Source organism: Cavia porcellus, unplaced genomic scaffold (genome assembly GCF_034190915.1).
Source record: "Cavia porcellus strain 051 isolate PalLab524CR breed Dunkin Hartley unplaced genomic scaffold, mCavPor4.1 scaffold_32, whole genome shotgun sequence".
Classification (NCBI taxonomy): domain Eukaryota; kingdom Metazoa; phylum Chordata; class Mammalia; order Rodentia; family Caviidae; genus Cavia; species Cavia porcellus.
In genome coordinates this window covers 44,325,469-44,349,259 of record NW_026947515.1, presented here as the reverse complement: position 1 = coordinate 44,349,259, position 23,791 = coordinate 44,325,469, and the positions used below count along the sequence as shown (strand labels likewise).

Genomic DNA, 23,791 nt, shown 5'->3' with positions numbered 1-23,791 from the left:
TAAATTACTTCCAGGAGTCATACGTGTCATCTTATACATTCTGTTTTGAGCTTCCCCTCTTCTGCCACCTCCTTTGTCTGATGAATCAGACGACTTAGATATTAATCATTTATGTCTGTTGACACTTTTCGCAGAAGACAGCAAGCTTTTAGAATCCATTTCATTTCTACACCCGCTATGCGACTGCTATTGCCAGCCCACACCCAGTGGTGATGTTTAGTGCTTTTCTCTTAATTGTGCTTGGCCTTCAGACGTGAGCACTAGCAATCCATACATCTCTGGTTAAACCAATGGTAACAATAATATCATCAGAATTCATCTCCTAGATGTTAATCTGAGAAGGTAGGAATGGTTTTATTATCTGCCTTAATCTCTGATCCTCATAAGGAGGAGATAATGAGGCTCAAAAAGGCCAGGTAGCTTGCTTAAGATCACATAGCTCTCAAGTAAGAGTCAGTTTGAAGCCAGAATCATCCGGAGTAGGAGATTTATCTCAGTGGTCCTGTGTGACTCTTGTTAGATTTGTTACAGTGATTCCCCCACCACCAGTTTTGTTTTGTTTTGAAGAATTTCAAAACCAAAAAGCTGAAAGAACAGTGAACACTCAGACACTAGAGACTTTTGCCCACAATCATCAATTGTTAGCATTCGGTTGCATTTGCTATTGAATATTTTCCGAAGCCCAGTGAGACCCTTACCCCCTCCTAAGTCATAACTGAAAGTGAAACTTAGGTGTGGATCGACCTTGGGGGTTATGTGTACTCATGGATTTGGGTCTAAGCGCCCAGTCACAAGTGAAAGCTGAACAACAAAGATCTCAGAAAACAGATAAGATTTACATTTTCATGTTATTTTTCTATTAAAAGTTACCCTATATATATTACTTCTTTATATGCATCTCAATGTAATATGCATGTATACATACAGACAGACATTCTAGTGGATATCAAATGTTTGCTAAAAACTAATCCTATTGACAATACAGAAGTTCTTCTTACCCACAGCCTAGTTGTCTAAAATTGACCCTCAGTCAATCTTGGTCTGAATCATCAGTAATATCATCATCATAAGAAGGGTGAGTACAGCCCCATAAAATATTCTGAGACAGAGAGAGAGGAAAAAACATGGGTATAATTTTATTCCAACGTATCATTACAATTGTTTTACTTTATTATTCATTATTGTTCCTTAATCTCTTACTGTGTGTCTAATATATAAATTAAGTTTTATCATCGATATGTATGTGTAGGAAAGAGCAGTACACATAAGGTCTGATGTTATCCATGGTTTTAGGCATTCACAGGGACCTTTGACTGAATTCCCCAAGGATAACTGGGAACAACTGTACTAATGATAAAGTCAACAGAATAACAGCACACACTGAGGGTTACCTATGCACCAGGACACTTGCATTTTTGTTTGTTTGCTTGTTTTTGGAGACGGGGTGTCCCAAAGTAGTTCAGACTGGCTTGAATTCACTATGTAGCATGAGAGCTTTTTTTTCCTTTTTGGCACTGGGAATGTTGAACTCAGGACCTTGTGCTTACCAGGAAGGCACTTATACCAGTGAGATATATCCCAGCCCCTAAGTAGCACATAGCCCAGGCGGATCTTGAACTCGCAGCAATCCTCCCGGCTCAGCCTCTGGAGAGCTGGGATTACAGGTGCGCACAACCATGGCTGGTGAGACAACCTTCTGAGTGCATTTTATTCTTACAACAACCAAGAAGTAGGAATGATTGTTGTCTCTATTTTTTTCAGAGAGGAAACCGAATCTTGAAGGAATAAATCACCTGTCTGCTTTCACAGTGGTAGTAAGCAGCTGAGCTAGAGTCCAAATCCAGGAGTCTGATTCAGACTTCACTTTCACGTTCTTCACTTTAAGGTGTACCACCCGTCAGGCACAAGAATGGGCATGGGATTGAGGCTGAAATGAACAACCATCTCCTTTCCCCCTATATTTTCAGGTCAAGAGACTTTTTTTTACACCAATGAGTAGTTTTCTGCAGAGGCTTCTGGTTAACATTCTGAAGCAATTACATTAATTAAGTTTATATCAATCATCTATCATTTTAATTGGATAATGACTTAACAAACTGAATATAAATATATTTAAGATTATTGGGGTAGCTTTCTTGTTATCAAACAGCTAAGTTTATGACTAAGTTTACATTCACGAATATTTAAAAGGAATCAATAACAACAGTTGAATTGAAGTTCAACATCAGGCTCCAGGTAAATATATTTTTCCTTTACTAGAGAGTGCATATGGTTCTTTAATTTGCAGAACAGCATCTCAGAAATGAGATGACCTGCTCTTTTAGAATATATGGCAACTGCCTCCACATTTTTCAGTGCTAGGCTTAGGAGATTTACGGTAAAGTCAGGTTTCCAAGGAGGTTGGCACAAAAGCCAGAGTTCTTACCGGGTGTTCCTGGAACCCATAATCTTTCCATCTGGTGGTGCAGCCATTTACTTTTTCTCCAGGAGATTTTATAAGCTCTCAAGTGGGGTATTTGATCCCCCTGTGCTTCTCCTGGTTTTTGGTGGTGTTGCTAATGGACAAGAAGAATAAAATGACCTGATTATCTCAGGAGCATGGAAAAGTTGGAATCCAGGCTCAGAAGTGCCTCCTGTTTTCGTTGTGAGAAGGGAAATGATTTGATTCCCGTGTGCCAGAAGTGCGAAACGTGTGTCTTAGCGTGGAAGATCTTTTCTACTAAAGAGTGGTTCCAGAGGATCAATGGTATATGGCAGAGGAGGTTTCTGGTTAGCATTCTAGAGCAGTTGGATAGCTTGTACTTGTTACACTATTTCCAAAATATGCTGCAGACCACCCAGGGAAAGGATTTCATCTATAACAGGTCTCGGGTTAATCTCTGCAGGAATGAGGGGAAAGTTGCAAAATCCTTCTCAAACCAGATGTCGGATAAAATGGTGGAACATGAGATGAAGGAGGTCTTGTACTGGTTTGGGGCCAGCACCCACCGGATCAAGGCAAATTACATCCTCCTGCTGCTGCAAATGTGTGACCCCAAATTACAGCTCACTGCTGCTGCTGTGATCAGAGCTCTGTTTCAGAGAGGGTGCAGCCATATCACAGGTAAACAAGGCTGTGCAGATTGGGAAACAAGACCTCAGGAGCCTGTAGACTCAGATGCAGACAGTGCAGAACACACTTTTAACTTTGCCCTGATGCTCGATCCTGTTCATCGAAAGAGAAATTGCTGAGTATGATTTCCTTCGGGAAAACTTTAAAGTCACACAAGTAAAGGAAATTTAGAACTTTTTACTGTGAGATTTTAAAATGGATTTCTACACACTTTAGGCTCACAGATGGCTGGTCCCTGCCTCTAAACGCTAAAAATTGGTGTCTTTTCTTTGCTGCATTAGGGATTAGACTGGGTTTGGGACAGATGGGAGGAGGAAGCTGCTAAATTGTTTTATTTTTTTTTATTTATTTATTTATTTTTTTTTTGTCTTTTTCATTTTTATCGGTACCAGGAATCGAACTCACAACTGCCTGCTTTCAAGGCAGGCACTTATGCCGCTGAGCTAAACCCCCAGCCCCAAATTGTTTTATTTTTTAAACTGCCCAGAACAGAAACCAGACCAAGGGGTTAGGTTTTATCAAATATGCATTCCATCACACTCCTCGCTTTAGAGTATAAAATCTAAATGGTTTAGATGGTTTGCAGAAAATCAAACCTCAAAGTAGAGTTTATTCAAAGCTGGAGCTACCTAAAGGGCCAAATTAGTTCAGGGCAGTGGTTCTTAAACTATAGCTTACAACAGAATCTCCAGGAGGGCTGCTAAAATAAAGATTGTTGAGTTTCTCTGCCAGAATCTCTAACTCAGCAGGTCTGAGGTGGGATCCAAGATTATATACCGCTAACAAATTCCTAGCTGCCACTGGTATTGCTGGGTAAGGGACCTCACTCTGAGCATCATTTGTGTAGGGTGTTGATGGGAGAATCTTGCAAGTGTTTAACTAGCTGTTTCAGAGAAGCAAAAGAAACCAGAACAGATGCAAGGGAACCCTCTCCCAAGTAACTTTGTTGTGTGGTGGACATTACCTGCAGTGCATCTCTGGTTTCCAAGGTAGCATCACACTCTTTGGGAATTGACTACTTATACTAAAGTTGTGTAAGTATAGTCATAGGTAGTGGCAACCTTCCTCTCTTCCTAGGAGAGGTTTTTCTCTTAAAAAGTTAAATTTTTAGCTGGGCGTGGTGGCTCACGCCTGTAATCCCAGCACTCGGGAGGCTGAGGCAGGAGGATCGTTGCACGTTCAAGACCAGCCTGGGCTACAAAGTGAGTTCAAGGCCAGCCTGAACTGCATAGAGACCCTGTCTCAAAAAGACAAAAAAAAAAAAAAAAAAAAAAAAAAGTTAAATGTTTGCTTGATCTGATGGCATATACCTATAATGCCAGCACTCTGGAGGGCTGAGGCAGAAGGTTGCAAATTTAAGCCCAGCCTGGCAACTTAGCAAGATCCTGCTCAACAAAAAAGTTAAATTTTCTAATTTGATACAAGGGTGGTTATTCATATCATTGAAGAAAATTCAGCTAGAGCTTCAGATAAGCAGTCCCAAGCTCATCTTAATTCTCTCCTTATAGATAGGACTCTGTTATGTTTTGCATTGTAGACTGGTTGGCAAAGCCTGTCAGGGATTTTTTTGGGATATTTTTGCATAGAAATTCAGAGGTCCCAAATAAAAATAGACATAAACTCTGGGCTGTTTTTTGTATAAAGCTGTCTCTGCAATTCTGGTGGATGAGTTCCAGGACTGCCTTTGGATAGCAAGACCTGTGGATGCTCATGTCCCTGATATAATATTATGAATTTGCATACAGCCTATGCAATTCTTTCATATCCTTTAAATAATTTCTAGATTGCTGACAATGCTGAATACAATGCAAATATTGTATAAAAATTATTGTGCTGTGTTGTTTAGGGAAAAATAGCAACAACAAAATCTGTACATGCTTACAACAGATGCACTATTTTTCTGAGTATTTTTAATCTGTGGTTGATTGAATCTGAGAAAGTGGAAATTGCAGACACGGACTGACTGAAAAGTAAAATCACTTTTCTCTGTCTCATTTTTCTTTACTTACCTGCTTGAAGGGCACACTTATCCTGCTTGTTTGTTCTTTAGAGCTCTGTGAAGACTCCAGTGATGTGTTTTTCTTCCCCGAGAAAGACTACAGCTCCAAGCGGGAAACCTCACAAATCCGTTGGGTTGTTAAAACCAGGCCCGCCGGCTTCCCTTTGTCTAGATCCGTAGGAAATACAAAAGCACTTGAAAAAGTGGAGAGAGAAGCTACTAATATTGGTAAGTCAGCTTTGGTCAAGAAAGCCAATATACACAGTCACCAATTTAGATAGTTTGACTTATAAATGTTTTTTGACTTTACAATGGGCTTATTGGGCCATAGTCTATCTAAGTCAGGGAACATCTGGACTTACGATCACTTGAATTATAACTTTTTTGTTTTCAAAAGGGCTATGAAGTATTAAATGTATTTTTTTGTCTCTTTGAGACAGAGTCTTGCGATGCAGTTCAGGCTGGCCTGAGTTCATTTTGTAGCCCAGGCTGGTCTCAAAATTGCAAGGATTCTCCTGCCTCAGCCTCCTGAGTGCTGGGATTACAGGCATGTGCCACCATGCCTGGCTCTTAAATGCATTTTTGATTTACGGAATTTTTCCTTACAATGGATTTTGGGGAATGTAACCTTATGTAAGTGGAAGAGTCTATGCGTTTGACACTGGGAAGTCTCCACGGAGGTAGAGAGGCTGGAAAGGCCATAGCGTCTAGAGATAAAGGATTTTGGAAACTAACATTCATTTGGCATCTATAGTATGTTGGTTTCTTTGGCATTCTTTCCCTCATTTAATCATCATAGCTGGTCAGAGACAGGGAATGTGGAGAGGGTGCTGGGGATTGGACTCAATGCCCTTCACTTGCTGGGTAAGGGTTCTCTCACTGGACCATACTCCTAGACCAACCAATCTGACTTCATTTGTCCCTTCCTCTTCCCACTAGCCGTGTGTGTGTGTGTGTGTGTGTGTGTGTGTGTGTGTGTGATTACTAGGGACTGAATATAGGACCTTGTGCTAGGCAAACACTCTGGCCATGAGATCGATCTCAACCTTCTTTACTTTGATAGGGTCTCACTAAAGTGCCCAGCCATGAACTTGTGATCTTTCTGCCTCAGATTCCCGAGTAGCTGGGATCACAGGCATGCACCACCATGGGTGCCCCCTCCTTTTTAAAATCTTTCAACATCTTTTTCCTGCTGGGATATTTTCTTTTCTTTTTTTGGTGATACCCAGGATCGAACTCATGACCTCATGCTTGCCAGGCAGGCGCTTATGCCGCTGAGCTAATTTTCAAGAAAATTCCAGATAATGCCTTTTGAGATTTTGCTAGTATGTCACCTTGAACTAAAAAGCCTAGAAAGTGCTGGCATGTTTGGGTCAGGCAGTACTATTTCATGGGGCAAAAAGCTGACAAGAGTCCAGTAGCCTCAGCGACTTTATTTGGGGGGATAGCTTGGTACAGATTGTTTTCTGGTCCTAGAATTATTGCAGAGATAACTCAGCTGTATCCCTTTCTCTGGCTTCCCAGACGAACAGTGGAAGAGTTCGCACCAATGTATTTCTAAGATGAATGAACCACTTTCCAGAAAAGCAGGCACGCTCAGCCCAGGGGACGATCCCTGCAATCTGTTGATGGACCTGGAGGATGTCAGAGATCTGTCTTCTGGGGTCAGCAAATACCGAGACTTCATCCGTCTCCTGCCTGTCCACCTCTCCAAGTACATTCTAAGTATGCCGGTGTGGATGAAGGGATTTCTCAGAGAGCCCCCCATCCCGGCCCAGTTCTGGGATTTGGGTCTATTTTTCTTCTTTGTTCCTCTAGGAATGCTGGACAGAAACACCCTGAACAAATGTGCTTCTGTGAGTCACCACTGGGCCGCTCTAGCTCAGCAGGTCAAGATGGACTTACCCATGAACACCTACATTCAGAACCAGATTATTCTCTTGCAGGTACTTCTGATGTGGGAAGACATGTCTGGAAACCAGCTTGATTTGCATGGAGAGGTTGACCCGACCCTGAGCCTTTCTGTCTTGCGGGTAGACCAGCTGGACTCCAGTTCTGAATTCAAGGCTCAGCTACTTCCTTGTGGTTGAGACTCCAGACTAACAGCCATTTGCCTCTCATCATCAGTGGATGTAGTGGGAACAGTATGGATAGAAACCTCTCAGGAGCAGACATGCGGGAGTTTTCCAACACCTCACAAAGTTCAGCTGTAGCTCAGTGGCACAGTGCTTACTTAACATGTGTAAGGCCGTCAGTTCCATCCCCACGACTGAAATCAAAACAAAACATCACCAAGCAAGAAATTCTGTTTCCTCCCCACAAGGAGTTATCTTGAAGCTTACACAATAAGAAAGCCATGAATATGTTTCTCAATCAGCATCACTGTGGAACACAGTAGTTTATAGCAACACAAAGTATGTTTAGAACAGTTTTCTTCTTGACAGTCATCAGTTCTGGGATTTTGACTTTTTGGTTTTTTGCCTGAAGCCTAACGCTAAACTATGCAATCTTACTAGCTTGGATTTCTTTTTTCTTTTTCTTTTCCAGAAGAGATAGATGACAAAAGATGGGAGGAAGCAGGCATGATAAAGCAGGCCACTGTTAGGAAATTGCTGAGTCTTCTGCTGGTCTCCTTCCAGACCTTGATATTACTTATCCCTCTGGACTTGTCTGCACATACTTTTGGTGCACCTGGCTAAGTCTAGGCCTTTGTTTGTTAGCCAATGCCTCCCCACCTTCAGGGTTTGCCAAAAGCTAGTTTTTTCCCTTCCTCCTGGACACTAGGAATGAAGAATAATAATTTCTTCTTTTTAAATAATATTTAAAATTTTCTAACAATGAACAGATAACCTTGTATCTATTTACTGTGTGCAATATAGTGTTTTGAAATGTATGTACATTGTAGTTAAATGTAGCTAATTCATATATCTGTCACATAGTCTTCATTTTTGTATTGACTAATACACGTTTTTTTTTTTTTTTTTTTTTTTTTTTTTTTTTTGAGACAGGGTTTCCCTCTGCAGTTCAGGCTGGCCTTGAGCTCACTTTGTAGCCCAGGCTGGTCTCAAACTCGCAATGATCTTCCTGCCTCAGCCTCCCGAGGGCTGGGATTACAGGTGTGAACCACCACGCCTGACTTGTATTTTAAAAGAATACAATATATTGTCACTATAGTTGCCTTGCAGTACAGTTGATCTCTTGTGTTTATTCCAACTATTTAACTATAATTCTCTGTCATTAGGCTAACCTGGTATGTCTCCTGCTTCCTCTTAACCACTAGCGACCATCAGTGTAGTTTCTATTTATTTGAGATCAACTTTCTTAGAGTCCCCACATCAGTGAAATCATGTAGGATTTATTTTTCTGTGCCTAGCTTATTATTCATAACATCTCCCAGCTCTGTCCATATCACTGGAGATAACAAGCTTTTTCCTTTTTTATACTGAGTGATATTCCACTGCACATACATATTCTATGTCTGTAACAGATGTCCATGCCAATTTCACATCTTGGCCACTGTAAACAGGGCTGCAAGGAGCACAGGAGTGCAGACATGCAGGAATTTTTGATTTTTTTCCAGGGATCCTACACAAGAGGAATAGAACCTAATTATGCCAACAAGCTTCCTGTCCCAGTTCCTAAAATGACGGATGATGGGAAACGCTCGCGTGTGAAAAATCACAAGTGGAAACTGAGAGCAAAGGTGGGCTTCAGTGGACTTATGGGCCAACGGATGGTGAGGGCCATCGTTCCATTGGAGGATACGGTGTTAAAAAGCTTAGCCAAAACCTCATACTTGTCAGCAGCAGAGCCGTGTCTTTTTTCCTTCCCAGTTTTTCTGTATGTGGCTCCTGGGACTACCAAGACTTAGGAGAGGAGCAAAGACCAAAGAACTCCTCTCTATTTTGAGAGAAACCAGGGAAGCCTTGTTTAATTCCAGCTGGACTGTGGAAAGATTTCTGTACTTCACAGGGGAGACAAATTTGACAGATCCTTCCGGGGAGGACGTCACTCTTTGGTTAGAGATTAGGAAAGCTGAGAAAAAAGGGTTGCAAGTTTGAGCTCAGCCTGGGCAACTTAGTGAATTAGCAAGATCAGACCTCGAAAAATAGACTGGTTTAGGGATGCAGCTTGGTACAAAGGCCCTGGTTTCCAATTCCCAGTAACACACACACACACACACAGAGAGAGAGAGAGAGAGATATAGAGATACAGAGATAGACACACACAGAGATAGAGGGAGACAGAGAGAGAAATATAGAGACACACACACATACACACACAGAGATACAGAAGTACAGAGATAGATGCACACACACACACACACACACAGAAATACAGAGATACAGAGATAAATAGACACACACACAGAGATACAGAGATAGAGAGATACAGAGATAGAGATAGACACACAGAGAAAGAGACAGAGACAGTGATACAGAGACAGACACAGAGAGAAAGAGATACAGAGATGCAGAGATACAGAAAGAGATACAGAGATACAGAGATAGACGCAGAGAGAAAGATACAGAGATAGAGATAGACAAACACACACAAAGAAAGAGACAGACAGAGACAGTGATACAGAGACAGACAGAAAGACAGACAAACGTGTGTGCGCGCACACACACACACACACACACACACACACACACACACACGGGGAGGAGAATGCGTGGAGGAGAGACTGCATCCTAGCAAGAGTCCACAGCATGGAGAAAAAAGCTAAGGTTTAGAAGGAGAGCTCAGTTAGTCATCTGTACCAGAATTCACCATACCTGGCATGCTGTGGTTTCTCAAAAATTATGTGATGAGCGAGGAGATAGAGGGCGGAAGGGAAGCACTCTGTGGGGAATCTCTGGTGAAGGAGTGTTTGGGGTACATGTGAAAATGGAGGGACCTTGGGAGCGCCGGTCTCAGGCTCCCGGGAGGTATGCTTAAATTTGGGGCAGATCCACAGGACAGCAGACCCCAGAATCCACAGTGCATTATTCTCAGAGACGTTTGCTTTGGCCATTGTGTCCCCTTTGCTTCGTCAGACTGCTTAACCTAGGTTGACCTGTGTTACATAACAATCCATCCCCTTCTTTCCCTGTCCCCTGACCAAAACTCCTGTGTGAATGTTGTGAGTGCTTTTCTTCTATCACTTTGTCTATCCTTGAGTCACAAATAAAAACCCACAGAGATTTCAGCTTTCTGCTGTTTCCCTGAGGCTCTCTTATGCAGAAACAGCAGCCCCTCTCAGGGTCTCTTATTCTGAAGAAGCAACCTCTCTGGGTCCTCTTGTGATTGAACTAAGTCTCATCTCCAAATAATCTTCCATCTTTTGTGCAACCACAATTCTGTACTGCAATGACCCCCCTGTGGAAAGCTGACAAAATTTATTTCTCTCCCCGAATCCCAGATACCTCATCTATAAGACACTGAGAATACTTTGGGGGCAAGTGATCTACTTTGTCAGCCACCTATAATAACAAATGAAGGTGGCAGACGTATAACAACTTGAAATTCAAATGCACAGAGCACAGTAATAACTTCAGATAGGAAAGAAGTTCCTGGTGGAAATACTTTGTACCATCAAGTGCGTGTCATATAAATATGAAACCCTGGTTTCAGTGAAACGGCTGGCCAGTACTTACTGCTGTTCTGTGCTGTGAATTATCCTCTGTGAGCACATTTTCAGGAAAGTTGTATTCTCAGCGACAGAATTCAGCCTTGAAAGTTCATAGATGTGGACATGTAGAAAGTACAAAGCAGTGGAGAGGGAATTAGATTTTTTGCGTTTTGTTGCTCATGGCTTACTTTGGTCCCTTCTCACGCCCCCTCCTCTCTGCTCATCCTCCATCACTATGAAGCAACAACCACAGCTTTAAAGCGAAGAATCCATCAGCCTGTGCCCTGGTCAGGACAGCCTGGAGGGCCGTCTGGGACCCTAAATATTCCTTTTCTAGAATGACTACCACCTGTGGACTGCATACCAGAACCAGGAAACTCAGCAGGTCTTGATGGAAGAGAGAAATGTGTTCTGTGGAACCTACAATGTTCGCATTCTCTCCGACATGTAGGTACTCGGGTCTGAATTGAGGTCTTTGGGGACCGTCAGACAGGCATCTTGGCCCCTGTGACTTAGAAAGGCATTGTCTCCTCACGTCTAACTTCAGCCCAGAACCAACCCTAGCTTCCCTTGGGATTTTGTTCCCTTCTTAGCAATTGGGAGAGGGCATTTTTCCTTTACACATTTTGAATTACTGACTACAACATTTGGCAAATGTAATGTGCATAAAATCTTTCTTTTTAAAGACACTTTTATTTTTTTATCCCAATTTGAGAATATACTTGCTTGAAAAAAATCCTCCAAGTATCAGGAGATGTATAGAGAAAAGCAAAGATCTTTTTTTTTTTTTTTTAAATCAGTACCGGGGATCGAACTCACGACCACTTGCTTGCAAGGGGCTTTGCAGTCCCAAAAAGCAAAGATCTAAAACTTTGTCACCTAGAAATAATTACTGCTAATACTGATGTTTGTCCTGTAGAGTTTTTCTTTGCATACTTAAAACATTTTAAATAGAAATTGGGCTATGCTCTATATTTATGTGACCCAGTCCAACAAAATACTGTGGATATCTTTCCATATTGCAAAATGCAATTTTGCAAAACTGCAATATACAAATTCTATTATGATAGTTGGATTGTGTGATATCATTTGGATGCTCCACAAGAAGGCTCTTTAATAATCAACTTTATGCCATACTTTAGGCCTAGGCATTCACTTTTTAGTCACAAGGTTTTGTAGAGACCAAAAGCCCTACATTGTTTTTGGTCATGAATTTTACTAACAAATCGCATCGTTGAAATAGACCAGTTATATGGGAAAGCAGAATTGAGTTTTTTTTTTTTTTTTATCAGTACCAGGGATCAAACTCACGACCATGCGCTTGCAAGGCAGGCGCTTATGCCGCTGAGCTAAATCCCCAGCCCCCAGAATTGAGTTTTTATAGGTAGTGTGCTAATTACTGCTCATTAGCTGGTCAAACTCTAAATATGAAAGATAAAATTGGAGAAAAATAATAAGAACTTTCCCTCATATTTAGAGCAACTATCCATTCTGATTTATTGGAACAATTCTACTTTTCTCTGTAGTCCTAGTATACTTAAAATAGCATTCCCTTTTGCAATAAAAAAATATCTTAGTCGTTCTATTTGTAAGTCACTCTATGATAGGAAAAGTCACTCAACTCTCCTGGCTTATCAGGTTTTAAGCCTATTAATAGCAAGGTTTATATTGTATTCATCTTTGTATTTCACGCGGTTCTTACTGGCATAGACCTTTAAACCTAGCCAGTATTCCTTGGTGACTGGTTAAGAAAAAATAAATGAAAGAAAGACAGGAAGAAAGACAGACAGACAAGAAAGAAAGAGAGAAAATGGAAGAATATATGCAGCACATATTAGGGTTCCTTGAGTTTTCCATGAAAAATGATTTTCATTGTCAAATAAACTTGGGAAATATCACATATTCTATTCTCTCCCTTTTGTGAATATCATACATTCACAAAATTTTTTTGTTTATACTTTATAGTTTTCCTCTATGTCTTTAGACTTTAGATCTGCCTGAGATGGATTTTCGTGCAGGTGTGAGGATCTATCAGGCCCACGAGCACTCCACCTTACCTGCTGCTGTCTCCCTTGGTGAAAGGCCCCGAGTTTTCTATTTTACCACCACTATGGGGAAAAGTTAGGGCGCTTAGCGAGTTGCAAGAAGGACACTAACTCCTCTTTCATGCCTTATCCAATCTCCCACCTCGATCCTGAAACTCAGCTGGGACCAAAACAGAATCATCCACTTTTCTGGGGGAGATCTGGTGGCCGTGTCATCTAATCGGAAGATCCAGCTTCTGGACATTGCCCAGGTCAAGCAGCTCCCCACCGTGTTTCAAGGCCATGTTGGGAGCATCCGGGCCCTCTTCTTGTGTGAAGAGGAAAACTTTCTCCTGAGTGGGAGTTACGACCTGAGCATCAGGTGAGCATCGAGGGAGTCCTGACCTCCCTTCACCTCGTGCTTGAAGGAAGCTCGTGGAAGAGGTGTGCGTGCCTTTTTGGTTGGGGATTTATTGAAAAGTTTTCCTAAATGGTATCTACTTCCAGACTACCTACAATGGATGTTTTGGACAGTATAAATCCAAGAATATATTGTTTAAACTTGGAATGAGATAGATTTACAGTAATTGTTAGATGCATCCTCCAGTGAGTAGCTGTGAACTGTAAGACATTTCTTTTTCTTTGTTTTTTAGCATTCTTAGGTGAAAACATACTTTATTGATTTTATGGAAAAAAGATAAAACAAAATTTCATAACAAAATAATAGGAGAATGACAATAGCATATTGGAAACTGCTATTTTCAAAGTAGTGATTCAGAGTATAAGACACGGGCATGAAAATTTCTCTCACTGGTATTAGCACAAACCTACATTTTCAGTGAGCTAAGAGACACTCATGGTATAACTGGCTTGCATTTCTTCCCTTTCCCTTCCATCCTTCCTCCTCTCCTGTATCCTAGTTCCTTTTTCCTGTTGAACAATAATTTCTTCCCATTCACAATATCTATTCTAGACCTTATTTAATCTTTCAGCTTCTTACACTAGGGAGACAGTACCCTGCTTACACATATGAATCAGTTTATTTAACTTATCAGGGTGGAGATTCCTCCAAAATCTAGGATTAGAGGTCTCATGTAACCCAGCTGATCCCCTTCTGAATATCTTCCCAGAAGAATTTAAAACATCATACCTTAGCAATACATGTGCACCCACGTTTATAGCAGCACAATTTGTAATAGCTACATAAGAAACAACGCAAATGCTCATCAACCAAAGAACAGATAAAAAGATGCCATATTTTTATACAATGGAGTATTAGTTGTGAAGAAGGATAAACTTGAAACTTTTATAATAGCTGCAATGTGAGAACATAATTTATATTTCTTTTTACATATTCTTCAGAGTAAAGTAGTTTTTGTGTGTATTAAATATAACACAGATGAAAAATAGTGCTTAAAATATGCATACTTATGTGTTTCAATATTATCGGAAAAATCTATGAGTAGACTAAAACATGGAATATTGTTCCCTAACCACACAATGTGCCCTTTCCCTATGGCTTTCTTTCTTTCTTTCAGCCGGAGATAATATTACCCTAAATTTATATTAATTGTTTTCTTGTATTTCTTTATAGTTTTTGCTTGCTTGTACATCTCCAAATATATTATTTTCGCCTGCTATTGAATTTAATATAAATGGAATCATATTTTAAAAAGCCATCAGCACCCGATTCTCACACTGAGGTCTGTTTGTGAGACTTACCCATATGATGTAGGTAGCAATCATTAGTTTAGGATGACAGAGATTCAGATTTTTATTGGATGAATGTATCACAGCTCATTTATTCTTCTCTTGATGAATATTTGCAGTATTTTTGGTTTTTAATTTTTCCCAACAATGCTCTATGGCTGCTCTTGGGTCTCCATGTAGGTCTTTTTTCCTAAGATATCTTCCCAGTAGGGGGATTTCTAGATAGGAATACTAAGCTGTCTTCCTAAGTGATTGTATTAATTTAGAAACCCATCAGTGGGTCTGAGAATAACCCTCTTTATACACCTTCACCAACACTTTGTATTATCAGTCTTTGACATTTTTACCAATCTGATGGGTATATTACTTAAACTCTCATTGAAGTTATACCTTTAACTTCCTTGTTTACTAATGAGGTGGAACATGTCTTCGTATGTGTACTAGGCTTCTACAGAAAAACAGTACCAATAGGATGTACACATAGAGAGGGATTTATGATAGAGTAAGGCTTGTGTGATTGTGGAGGTCAACAAGTTCAAAACTTGCAGTATGTTCTAGCAGCCTGCAGCTCTGGAGCTTATACATATACTCACGACCACCAAGTCAGTTGTATTTTATTTTATGGAAAAAAGGTAAAACAAAACTTCATAACAAAGTAATAGGAGAGTAACAATAGTTAATACATTACATGTTGTTATCTTTAAAGTAATTGCTCAGGGTACAAGATCTGGGTATAAAATTTCTCCAGTTGATATTAGCACAAACCTCCCTTTTTAATGAACTGTGTTATCCCCCTTTTCCTTACTGTCCTTTAACCTTTCACCCATCCTAGTTCCTTTCACCTTTTGAACAATTTCTTCTCATTTCAGAATATTTATTACACATTTTAGAACTTGTTTACTCTTTCAGTTTCTCACACCGCTAACACAATATAATGTTTACACTTGTGAGTCTGATTTATTTCACTTAGGAATATGGTCTCAAGTTGCATCCATCTACCTATAAAAGTCTCCAGTTTATCTTTCTTTGTGGCTTGAGTACTCCATTGCATAAAAATACCATATACTTTTTATTTTTGGTACTGGGAATTGAACTCAGGACCTTGCACTTGCCAGGCAGGCACGTGTGCTGTTGAGCTGTATCCCCAGCCCCACTATATCTTTTTTATTCATTCCTGGGCTGGTGGGCATTTGGGTTGTTTCCAAGATCTAGCTTTTACAAATTGTGTTGCTATAAACATAGATGCACATATAGTGCTGTAAGTATGATGTTTTTAATTCTCCTGGGAAGATGTCCAGAAGGTAAATAGCTGGGATTTCTAACCTTACCTTTCTGAGAAATCTCCACTCTGATTTCCACAGTGGTTGTACCAGTCTACACTCCCACCAACAGTGGAGAAGTGTTATTTGTTCCCTCCGGCCCCTCCAGCATTTGTTATTGGTTGATTTCTTCATGGTAGCCATTCTTTTTTGGATCAGATGGAATCTGTGTTGTTTTAATTTGCATCTCTCAGGATGACCAGTCATGTTGAACATTTTTTCATATATTTATTTGCCATTTGTATTTCTTCATCTGAGAAGTTCGTGTTCATCTCAGATGCCCATTTTTGGATTGGCTCTTTGAATGGGAGGATCTGAGTTTTTTCAGTTCTTTATACGTTCTAGACAGAAGTCCTTTGAGGGACGATTGGCTAAATTTTTTTCCAGTCTGTTGGTGATTTCTTTTGATGTGCAGAAGCTTTTTAATAAGAGGAGATGCCAGTTGTTTATTCTTTAAAGTATTTCTTGTGCAGTGTAGGTTTTGCTCATGAACTCTATTTGCATTTATGTCTTCAAATAGCTACCTACTCTCTTGCAATAGATTCAGTGTTTTAGGTTTAATATCTAGATCTTTGATCTGTTTTACAAGTCAGTTAATTCTGGCTGGCTGTCATACTCTAAGGTCTGTGTACATACTTAATTTACTTGCCTTCCTAGCGGTGGGCACTGGGTTGACTCTAATCAATGCTCATTGACCATCTTCATAAATTTTCATATAAGATTCTTTATGAACATTATAAAGTTCTTTTTTCTTCTTCTCTGTTTTTTCATTCTTCTTTTCTTCTCTCTTCTTCTTTTTTCTTTTTTGATTTATTGGGAACTGAATACAGGGTCTTTGCACTGGGCTATATTTCCAATCCTTTTTATTTTTCATTTGATGCAAGACCTCACTAAATTGCTAAGTTGCCTAGGCTGGGCTTGAAGTCATGAACCTCCTGTCTCAGCTTAGCACAGTGCTTGGGATTACAGGTGTGTACCATCATGCCTGGTGTAAGATTTCCTTTGATGATATGCACCCAGGAGAGGAAATATTCAGATATAGGTTAGGAAGCACCTAATTTGACTAAGATGTACCAAGTTGAATTCCAGGATGACTGTCTCAGTCTACATTCTCGCCAGCAGGCCTCTGGTATTTCTGCTTCCCTACCAACACTGAATACTGTGTAGTTTTCAGATGTTTGCCAAATGAATTTCTGTAGTCATTTCCAGGTGCATTATTAATTCTGGTTACTAATGGATTTATTACCTTTCATGACTTCTTTTGTAAGTTGTCTGATGATGTCCATTTGCCTACCTTTCTGTCAAGATTGTTCTGATTTTCTTACTGATTTTCAGCTCTTTGTATTTCCTTCTAGATGTTAGTCCCTTGTCAGTTTTAAAATATCAAATATGGTTTCTCTTTCATTTACTGATTTTGTTCATAGTGCCCTTTGTTGAACAAAAGTCTTTAATATTAATGTAATAAAATTTATCATTTGTTTTCAGATTTTCTTCTACCCCATGTCTATAGTTCTTCCCCCAGAGATATTTTCCAACATTTTCTTTTATTAACTTTATAGTTTTACCTTTTGTATTCAGCGGATCCATTCGTAGTCCAACTTATTATGTGATGCTAAATAGGATTTCTGTTTTGTTGATTTATCTTTTAATAAAATGAATAGATTTCCTCTCAGAGCAATTAATAAGTAATCTGTCATTTGCCTCACTGATTTGTGGCTCATCTTTATCAGAGTCATTTCCCACACATATGGACAGTTTTGAGCTCCATTCTCCATTGGTCTGATTTTTTTGTTCTTGCGCCAAAACGATCCTATTTTGATCTCTCTATTGTTGTTAATAATGCATTAGATAGATTTTTGTTTGTTTGTTTTTGTTTTTTTACCGGTACCGGGGATCGAACTCACGACCATGCACTTGCAAGGCAGGCGCTTATGCCACTGAGCTAAATCCCCAGCCCCTAGATAGATATTTTAATATAGCACTGGTGGGGCCAGTTCTACTCTTTTCTCTTGTCTTTCTGGCTGCCATGACATGAGCAGTTTTCTTGTAGTATGTCTTTGTACTGTGCCATTTCTTCCATGGAGTCAGCTGACTGTGGACAGGAGCTGTGAGCTGAAATAAACCTCTCCTCCTTTGAGTTGTGAGTATAGTGTATTTGTCCCAGCAATGAGGAAACATCCTTTCTTAGAGCTTTAAATTTTTCTTTGTAAAAGCCTTGTATATTCTTATTAACTACCTATAACCTTATAATTCTATTGCTTTTGTAAATGGTATCTTGTTTTTGCTTCTCTTTTCAAATTGCTTATTGCTGGAATAGAGAAATGGTATTGACTTCTGTAGGTTGATTTTGTGTCCAGCAACTTTGCTATGTTCTATGTTGATGTGGTTTTCCTATGTAGATGATCTTACGCTGTTACTACTGACGACTGTCTTGTTTTCTAATATATGTATCATTCTTTTCTTTTAACTGTGCCTGGGTCTTCCAGTGCCATGGAAGCAGTAAGAATAGGCATCGTTACCTGTTCCCTGTTTTTTGAAGTGAATGCATCTGCTATTTCTTCATTTAGCACACCGTGTGTCAGTATGACTTTGGCTTAGAAGTTATACTACGTCAAGGAAGTTCTTTATATTTTTATATTTCTAAAAAGCATATAATTCAAAACTAGACATGCAGATCAGTGGAATAGAACAGAAGATGCATAGACAGCCCTGAGTACATTAAATCATCTGATCTTTGACGAAGGAGCCGGAAACATGCTGGAGGAAAGATAGCCTTTTGAACAAATGGTATTGGGAAAATTGATTACACACATGCAGAAGATTGAATCTAGACCTATAGCTTTCACTGTTTAAAAAAGTAAAATCACAATGAATCAAAGACATAAATATTAAAACAGAAAAAATATACTGGAAGATAAAATGGGTTAAACTTAAAGACATAGGCACAGGAAAGAACTTTCTAAGCAAAACCCCAGTTGCACAAGAAATAGCATCAAGAATCAACAAATTGGATTATATCACATTAAAACCTTCTGCATAACAAAGAGAACAACCAACACAGTGAAAAACAACCTACGGAATGAAAAAAATTTTTTTTGCTAGCCACTTCTCAATTTACGAAGAATTTTAAAAAAATCCCCAAGTTAAAAAAAATCAGAGATTTTACTTAAAAAATGGGCAATTGATATGAACATAACTTCTTTTTTTTTTTGTCTTTTTCCTTTTTATCGGCACCAGGGATTGAACTCATGACTGCCTGCTTGCAAGGCAGGCGCTTATGCCACTGAGCTAAATCTCCAGCCCCTGATATGAACATAACTTCTTAGAAGATGTACAAATGGCCAATAAATACATGAAAATGCTCAGTATCTTGGCATCAGAGAAATGCAAATTAAAGTAACATTGAATTTCTATTTTACCCCAGACAGAATGGTTATAATAAAAAAAAATCAAACAATAAGAAATGCTGGCAAGACTTCAGAGAAAAAGTCAGCCTTTACACTCTTGATGGGAATGTAAACTGGCAGTATGGAGATTCCTCAAAAAACTAAAACTAGAAATTCTATTTATCCCTGCTATTCCCCTTTTAGATATCTTTCCCAAAGAGTAAAAGACATCCTACTAGAGTGATACGTGCATACCCATTTTTATAACAGCTCAATTGATCAAAGCCAAGTCTACAGCCATACCACCCTGAACGCGCCCGATCTCGTCTGATCAAAGCCAAATCTTGCAAATGGCATATATCTACTCATCTGTTAATGGATATATATATATACATACAGGTGAATACATAAAGAAAATATTTATACACAATGGTGTACTAATAATGCATAAAGAAGGATAAAACTCAAGATTTGAGTCGTGTAGAAAAATAGACGCACATTTATTTCACTTTGTTAAGTGAAACAAATTAGAAACACAAGCTTCAGTTTTGCATGGTTTCTCTTATTATGAGAAACTTAAAGTATAATTAATTTAAAAAAATAAAATAAAAGAGGAAATAGGAAGGCAGATCTTTTGCAAATGTGAGGGGAATTTAGAAATGGAGGGAGAAGGAAAGGAGGGGAAGAGAAATACAAAGAGTTAAGTTATGTTAAGTAGATATACCTACTCCTTAAAATAAATATAAACATTAAATGCTGCAAACATGTATTAATAAAAATCAACATAAAAACGTTTCTCAAATGCCCTTACCTTCTTACATTAAAGAAACCGTCATGTTGCTAGAAACAGAAATTCCAAATATGCTTTCCTTCAGAGCTCTGGGACATTGGTAAATGCATTGGGGTTGCAACACAGACTCTGAACCCCCTAGGAAGCAATCAGTAAGGCTGTAGGACCTTGAGAGAACATCAGAAGAAAACGCTCACCATATTCTGCCTCCCTCCAACTTTTGTTAGTCATATATTATGTGCTAAGCCTTAAATAACCCTAGAGGTAAGTGTCATTTTACAGATGAGGCATGGAATGATTCAGTAATTTACCCAAGATCACAAAACCAGTAAGTGGTGGACCTCAGATTGAGGCTCAGGCAGCCAGCACCAGATTCCGTTATCCTAACGTTAGGCTTTGTCCTGTCACAAACGCAGTGCAACAGTCAGGCTGAAGGGGAAATCTGGATGAATGGTAGCTGAGAGACCTGAGGCCAGTTTTCTTATCACAGAACAACATGATTCGTACCTATTCTCATATGTCTTCTAGATAGGTTTTAGATGGACACAAAACATTTTGGAACTAAATGACAGTGGTAAGCCAGTCTGTGGCTCTTGTCTGAATCAGTGCTGTGAACAGGCCTGGTGGTCATTTCAGGGACTCTTCCCCTAAAACCGGTAACACTTATCAAGCGATTTGTATGTGTCAGCCACTGTTTTTGGGTTACATGCACTGGTGTGCAGCTGTAGTGCTGCCATTTGGGAATGGGTGGCTCATTGTGGGACTTCCAGGAGCGGGACAGGATGCTTGGTAACATCGTTGGACTCAGTGCATTGACTTCTCCCTCTCTGTTTGTGATCAAAACTCTCTCAAGATACTTTCACATGTCTCCCAGGAATAGAAATCAGCTGCATTTGATAGTTGCTATATTAGTGCATTTAATCATTCACCAAAAACTACTATTTGGGAACTACCATTTTCCTCATACTTTTTACCAATGAAGAAATGAAGCTTACATAGAAATTAAGTAACTTCTCCAAATAGTATCTATTGCAAATGGGATTCAAATCAAGGTCTTTGACTTTCAGTTTACTTATGAAACTCTGTAGCCTTCCAACTACTCATAGTTCTAAAGGAACTCTGATTAGTATCATCTTTTGGGTACTCAGAAAATCTCAGACACTTTTTGTCCTGAGTCCTACAGATACTGGGATCTGACAAGTGGGACTTGTGTGCGAATCTTCTATGGCCACCAGGGAACAGTCACGTGCATGGATTTATTTAAGAACATGCTTGTATCTGGAGGAAGAGATGCCCAGGTGAAAGGTGAGAAAGAATGCCTTACATTTTCTAAGAGGTTTCCTCAAAATCTGTAAGTTATCAAAATGCTTTTTAATTTCTCCAGATAGTCATTTATTCTTTTATCTATTCATCCATCCATCAATCTATCCATTAAACAACTATTTGGTGAATATCTACATATTTCAAACACTGTGCCACATTTTGGCAAGAAAAGAAATGAACATAAATATTCAGATATGTCTTCTTATTTCCACAGAAATAAGAAGCAGGAGATCTAAATATGTAATGTAGGATACAATAAATACACGAATAATAACACCTGCAATATACTGGGTACCAATTTTACAAAAGGCCCAATGATAAAGGCCATATATATATATATACATATATATATGATCATATTTAATATTCGTAAGGATCCTGTGAGGTGGATATTGATGATGTATTGAAAACCTAGAGAAGGGAAATAAACACGCTTCAAATCAAAGCTGCTAAATTGGAGGGGAGGGGAAATCTGAACTCAAGGCTGCTTTGCTTTAGGTCATAGCTCTTATCCACATGTGGAGTTTTAAGCGATCTTAGAAATAACAATAAAAACTACAGAAGGCTCCACCGGCAGGGTGCTATTTGAGTGTGACCGGAAGGAAGCACAGTTTTATAGGCAGAGAAGAGGGGACACTGTAAGTCTGCAAACAGAGGGAACAGCTCAGGAAAATGCACACTGATTAGTTCATCCTGGAACTCCTCATTAGTATCTAAATCCCGGAGGTTTAAATCGCTATATGAGATAGTACAGCATGCCCGTCTTCCTGTATAATTTAAATCCTCTCTGGATTCCTTATATACCTATGACAGTGCAACTGCTCTGTAACTAGCTGTTTCAGGTATTGTTTAGGGAACAGTGACAAGGAAAAAAGTTTCTACGTGTTCAGTACAAATGTGATTTTTTCCAATATTTTTGATTTGTTGATTGAATCTAGTATATAGTATCTGTCAATACAGAGAGCTGACTGTAAAGTAGATGGCCTAGATGAAATTTTCCTGGGACAATAGGAGGAAAGATTGGGAAGAGGAGCCAGGGACCCAAGAAGTCACAGCATGGTAGGAGCAGCTAGAGAAAAAAGCCATGAGAAAAGAACCCTGGGTGGCGTTACACTGCCAACACTCAGGTCTTAGAACCCTGGGTGGGGTTACACTGCCAACACTCAGGTCTTAGAACACTGGGTGGGGTTACATGCCAACACTCATTCCGAAGAAGTCTTACTTAAAGCCAAAGATGTCATCGTATTGCCATTATTGCTTGAGGACTTCAATAGAAAGAGTCAAAACTATCCAAATGAGGGTTTATAGATAAAAGGACAGCTACTGTTGTCCCACCATCTGGGAGGGTTTGTGGACCAGCAGTGAGGTCAGGCCTGGGGAGGGGAGTTAGGCCTTTACCTTGAGCATAAAATTTAAGGGATGCTAAACTCAGTTTTATATCCATATATATATTTCACTGATATATGTATTATATAATATATACTATAATATTCTGTGTTATTAGTAATATATATTTCAGTAATATATGAATTTCAGTAATACATATATTTCAGCAGAATTGTTTGTGTGTGTGTATGCTGCTGGGGTTGAACCCAGGGCCTCACATATACTAGGCAAGTGCTCTTCCACTGAGCCACATATCAAGGACACTCAGTGCAGTATTTTAAAAAGGCAAAATTAATGCATAAAGTCCATGATGAACATAAACTCAAAATGTCTCTGACTTCACCCTAATCCTGGCCCTAGCTACCCAGCCTGCCTGGTTTCCCTAGGTTCTTCCTACCTGCATGGGCCACCAAAATAAAATAAAAAAGATCAGTAAAGGCCTAAAAGGTAATTCCCTGCTTTAAAATTTTTTTACCGAACTGTTCTTTAATATTTCAATTTTCCCATTGGTGATTTTATGAATTGGCCAAGATTCATAACTAAAAATTAATGCAGGAAAACATATGTATCACTCAGGGTTCACCCAGTGTAGACACAACCAGAGACCCTATACTCAAATTCTAGGACTGCTCTCCACTCCTGTGAACTTGAGCATATTTCTGACCTCTGTGCCCCAGTTTCCTCGTCTTTAGAGTGGTCAGTAATAATACAGCCTATCTCATGAAGATGATGCAATGTATGCTCAGCTCTTCTGTTTTTTTTTAAAATTTTATTTTGAAAGTATACAACAGAACAAGACAGAGTAAAGCCAACTAAGATTGTACAGTGAAATAGGTACAGAACTTCACGGTAGGTTACCGGGATAACAGTAATAGGTACCATAGTATATTTTGTTATCTTTATAATAGTTGTTCTTTCAACCACGTATATCAAAATGAGATGAAATATAGAACACTATAGAACTTATTAAAACAGAATATTGAATAGAGCAGTACCATTAATCAGAAAAGAGCAAAACAGTAATAAAAATATTTGCCTTCAAAGAGATGGTAGAAGGAAGTCCCCCTTATTTGCTATGGTCAACCTCCCAGGAGACACTCAGATTTCTGGTTCCCATTTGCTAATGGG

At 39.3% G+C, this 23,791-nt stretch overlaps 1 protein-coding gene across 1 annotated transcript in view; it reads left to right on the top strand.

Annotated features, from left to right (window-relative positions):
- Positions 1–2,481: 2,481 nt before the first annotated feature.
- Fbxw10b (F-box and WD repeat domain containing 10B) overlaps positions 2,482–23,791 on the top strand; it is a 35,183-nt gene continuing 13,873 nt past the window's right edge. The window contains exons 1-8 of the mRNA XM_063241702.1: positions 2,482–3,103; positions 5,163–5,339; positions 6,636–6,836; positions 6,930–7,057; positions 8,692–8,814; positions 11,063–11,172; positions 12,931–13,131; positions 21,138–21,259. Coding sequence (XP_063097772.1) covers positions 2,599–3,103; positions 5,163–5,339; positions 6,636–6,836; positions 6,930–7,057; positions 8,692–8,814; positions 11,063–11,172; positions 12,931–13,131; positions 21,138–21,259 — 1,567 coding nt within the window. The 5' untranslated portion in view covers positions 2,482–2,598. The remainder of the gene's footprint in view (positions 3,104–5,162; positions 5,340–6,635; positions 6,837–6,929; positions 7,058–8,691; positions 8,815–11,062; positions 11,173–12,930; positions 13,132–21,137; positions 21,260–23,791) is intronic.